The sequence below is a fragment of the Callorhinus ursinus genome, unplaced genomic scaffold (genome assembly GCF_003265705.2).
Source record: "Callorhinus ursinus isolate GAN/ISIS: 27379988/994484 unplaced genomic scaffold, GSC_fseal_2.0 scaffold6, whole genome shotgun sequence".
Classification (NCBI taxonomy): Eukaryota; Metazoa; Chordata; class Mammalia; order Carnivora; family Otariidae; genus Callorhinus; species Callorhinus ursinus.
In genome coordinates, this window is record NW_027397068.1 from 78,607,552 (window position 1) to 78,611,679 (window position 4,128).

The 4,128-nt window shown below is 56.8% G+C and overlaps 1 protein-coding gene across 1 annotated transcript; it reads right to left on the reverse strand.

Annotated features, from left to right (window-relative positions):
* Positions 1-1,599: 1,599 nt before the first annotated feature.
* GPR31 (G protein-coupled receptor 31) lies at positions 1,600-3,943 on the reverse strand. Its single transcript, XM_025866464.2, has one exon. It carries the CDS (start codon positions 3,191-3,193, stop codon positions 2,252-2,254), a length of 942 nt encoding a protein of 313 aa, XP_025722249.1. The 5' UTR covers positions 3,194-3,943; the 3' UTR covers positions 1,600-2,251.
* Between the last annotated feature and the right edge of the window lie 185 nt (positions 3,944-4,128).

Sequence of the window (4,128 nt, forward strand, 5' to 3'; positions counted from 1 at the left end):
CGACCACCTGAGAACAGGAGAGTAATACCTACTAGGTCCTGATGTTGTGCCAGGCTCCGTGCTCAACATCTCATGTATTATTTTCCCTAAACCGTGCAATAATCCCACCGTGGGGTCTGTTACCCCCATTTCACCAGACGAGGGAAGTTCAGAGCAGTTGGGTGGTTTGTCCCGGGTCACAAAGCTAGGAAGTGACAGAGCAGGAAGCTGACCCAAGGGCCCTGACCGTGGCCACTCAACCTGGGCAGAGAGCTCTGTCTGTGCATTCACAGGATTAAAAAGGGGGCTTCAAAAACCCTGGTGCCCTGGGACCCCCCCAGATGACCAAGTCAGAACATCGGGCTTGGCCAAGGCATCAGGGTGTTCAGAAAGATCCTGGGTCCCCCACCTGCCAGGCAGCAGGAGCAGAGAGGAGGGCCGGGGCTCTGCTGGGATGAGACCCCCGGTTGCCAGGCTAACGGGCAGGGATCGGTGGGAAGTGCGGCCAGCTGCTGAGCTCCTGGACAAGGCTGGCTCACCCAGCAAGGAGCCCCGAGACAGCCCTGCTGGGAAGGTTCCGCAGAGCCTGGAGCCGGGCTGGAGCCCGTTCGGGCGGCTGGTATGGGCCGGCTTCCCAGGCCTGAGGTCTGTTGAGGGGCTGTGTGACTTCACAGCCCGATTTACCTGTGGGGATGGCTGCAGAGCTCAGTGTCCAGCCTCAGGGAAATGGTTAAGAAACATCTGGACAGATTATTGAGGGATCAAGTAAAGAAAGACTGTGGAGAGTTTATCATGAGGTGGAAAATGTTAGGTTTAATTAAATTTATGTTAAATGTCAGATTTTTTAAAAGCAGCATCGTGTGCAATGGCACGTGCAGTGAGCCCACGGCAGGAAGACAGGCGCGGTGTAGACTGTGTCCAGGGCAGAGAATTTTGTTCGGACCTCCCGCATTATTGTCTGGTCACAGCTCTGTGCCAGCCGCCTGCGACTGCCCTCCCTCTAGAAGACACGAAACCTGCTCACAGCAGCCTAGGACCGCTGAGTGCATTTGCCATCCTCTGGGAACCGTGTGAGGCAGAGCACAGGAGCAGGAACACACTCACATTCTAAACTTGGGTCCGAGAAGGAGCCTACCTGGTAGGCGAACGATCCAGAAGGTAGGATTGCTGTTTCCTCTGGCCTAAGGTCACCACTTTTCACCCTGAATATTACCAAGATCACGGCATGGCCCGGGGAAGAGCAGTGGTCTGTCCGTGTGGACAAGGCAGGTGCATCCCCAGGCCACAGGTGTGGGCCTCCTCACAAACTAGACCCTGTGCCTCCTCTACACATTTTGGGGAGTCCCTTTTGGGGACCACAGCACCAGGTTTGGAGAGAACAGGACAAAGCAGTCAGGTAGGAAACCTCCAAACCATGTTGTCACCATCGTGAGATCCAGACGTGGGGCGTAACTTAAGGGCATGACATGAGACCATCGGGCTGTTGCAGGAGCACCGGGGGCTGGGCTCAGGTGGGCCCACCGGCTCTGTGGGGCCTCCCGGGGCATTAACTACAGTGACTTCTCAGAGCAGGGAAGCAGAGTGAGTTTCAAAAGCATTTAGACATTCAAACTCGAGAGAGAAGTTCTGGTGGCAATTTTGAGAAATTTAGTAGGAACGTGTTTCTTATAATGAACGAGGGAACAGGGTTGTCTTTGACATCATGTACCATCCATGCAAATCAAGCAACATGTTATAAACTGGAAACACTATGTGCCAGGCAGAGCTGAGCATGGCACTCAGTAAGGTACGCCCCCCGAAACGTGGCCTTGCAGTCCCGCATGCCACTTCCCAGGGCCAGTCATCACAAGCATGTGCAGCAGGTGGAGAGAGCAGAATCTCCAGAGAGTGAAAGCAGATGACTCACCAAGACCAGACGCAGCAAGAGTGGTGCCCCTCTCTGCCTTCCTCCTCCCATGACGGACCCATGAGAACACATTCCATGAGCGCGCAGTAGCTGCCGGCTTCCAGGTCAGCTGCTCAGTCGGCCTCGTCGTGGGTGGAAGGGAGACTCTGGCGCGTGCTAATCTGCTCCGGCCGATCGTGCAGAACAGCTGAAGGAAATCCCGAAGACCGCGTGTGTAAGAGCATTGGCCGCAGGGGTGCCGACGTGGGGGTCCCGATCCTTGCGGCACAGCCCCAGCGTGTCCTCTCCCTGCACCCCTCAGGGGTGGTCTTTCGCGCTCAGACCGCTGCCTTTCCTGTGCCCCGGGGCCCGGCGGGCTGGCCGGCCTCAAGAGTAGGAGTCTTTGACGTCCCCCGGGGCCTCGGTTTCCTTCCCTCGGCCTCTGAGGGTGTTGAAGACCTTGCGGTAGGAGTATCTGAAAGCGGGGCTGGAGAAGCAGTACACCACCGGGTTCAGCACGCTCTGCAGGTAGGTGAGGCCGTTGGTCACGTCACACACATGCACCATCGCTCCCAGGAGCCCACAGCTGCCCGCCCTGCGGAAGGCGGCCACCAAGATCCGGGCCAGGAAGCTGGGCAGAAAGCACACTGCAAACAGGACCACGACCACCGTCACCAGTGCCCGGGCCCTCTGCAGCTTGGGCTGTTTGTCCGGGTCTCGGAGTCGCCTCTGGAGGGTCCTGATGATCCTGGCATTGCAGAACAGGATGAGGCCAAAGGGAAGGACAAACTGCAGGAAGAACAGTGCTTCCTGCCAAACGATGCTGAAGGAGACTTCTCCCGCGGGCTCCAGACCTGGGCATGTGGCCTCCGAGACGAACAGGCTCTGGTGGGTGAGGCCGAGCAGCAGTAACCACACGAAGCCGGACACCCCCCAGGCCGCCCGGGGGGACGTGAGGCTGACCTTCAGCCGAGGGTGGACCACTCGGAAGTAACGGTCTAAAGCCACGGCCGTGAGGAAGGCGACGCCCACCCCGCGGCTGAGGACCTGCAGGAAGAACAGGCTTTGGCAAGACGCATGTCCAAGGCTCCACGTCTTGTGTTTCAGGTAGAAAGCGGCATGGAAGGGCAGGCAGAAGGTCAGCAGGAGGTCGGCCACAACCAGGTTGAGCAGGTAGATGGCGTAGGGTTTCCACACCTGCAGGCGGAAGAAGAAGGTCCACAGCGCCACGGCGTTGCCCAGAAGGCCCAGGCCGCCCTCCAGCAGGAGCAGGGTGGCCACGGACATCTCCACCACGACGCTGGGCGCCGAGCAGTTGGCGGGGGCCATGTCGCCGATCCTGCCGGACTCCACTTTAAAGTAGCAGAGCGCAGAGAGCCGGGGCTTCGGGGGATGCTCCTTCCCACAAAGTGAAAGACACGGGCTTTTTCCTGCCACAGGATCTGTGAGTTCTGCATTTTCTCAGTAAGAAAAACTACTGAACCAGCATCAGAATAAAGTCAAAAGCAAACTAAAATTTGTCTGGGGAAAGAGGATCAGGGGGAAGGGAAAAAACCCTGGCAGTTTTGTTCTCTTTTGTTTTGCCCTAAAAAGGGGAAACTGTGTTTCACTTCACATCATCTGGCTTTTCGCTGGAACGACCATGTCCTGAATGTCTGGGTGGGCACAGGTGCGCGTCCATGGCTACTGGCCACGGAGCCAGAGCGGCTTCATCACAGCAGGACGTCTTGTCTTTACACAGTTAAAATAATGATGCAAACCGACGTCTTCTCTAGTTTGAGTTTGCCTCGTGGGGAAGCGCTCCTCTTCTGGAGGAAGGACACTGACTGAGCCTTTCCTGCACGGGGCTCCATTTCACACACGGGCACTCAGATCTGATCCCTGACATCACAGAGGACGCTCTGGTGGCCCAGTCATCTCCCTCACGGTTGACCATTTTCGATTGTCCTCTTATTTTGTCAAATTTTATTTTCTACCGAGGAGCCTTCCCCTCCCTCCTACACGACCTGGATTAGGATCTAGACCTGTGGGCCTCCGTTGACCCTGAGAACAAAATAAACTTGATGGCTGTTCAAGACGCATAGATTCCACCAGAAAGTCAAGGTCATGAGATATTAAATGCATCCAGTCATCCCTTCCCATTGTGGACCATGCTTGACCTTGGTTCTGGCCCATTCTCGACCTTGACTCATCTGGGTCCTGACCCACTGTTGAGCCTCACTCACCTGGGCCCTGACCCACTGTTGACCTTCACTCACCTGGGC

Coding starts and splice junctions, on each gene's coding strand:
- GPR31 (XM_025866464.2), bottom strand. CDS start 3,193: ATGGCCCCCGCCAACTGCTCGGCGCCCAGCGTCGTGGTGGAGATGTCC.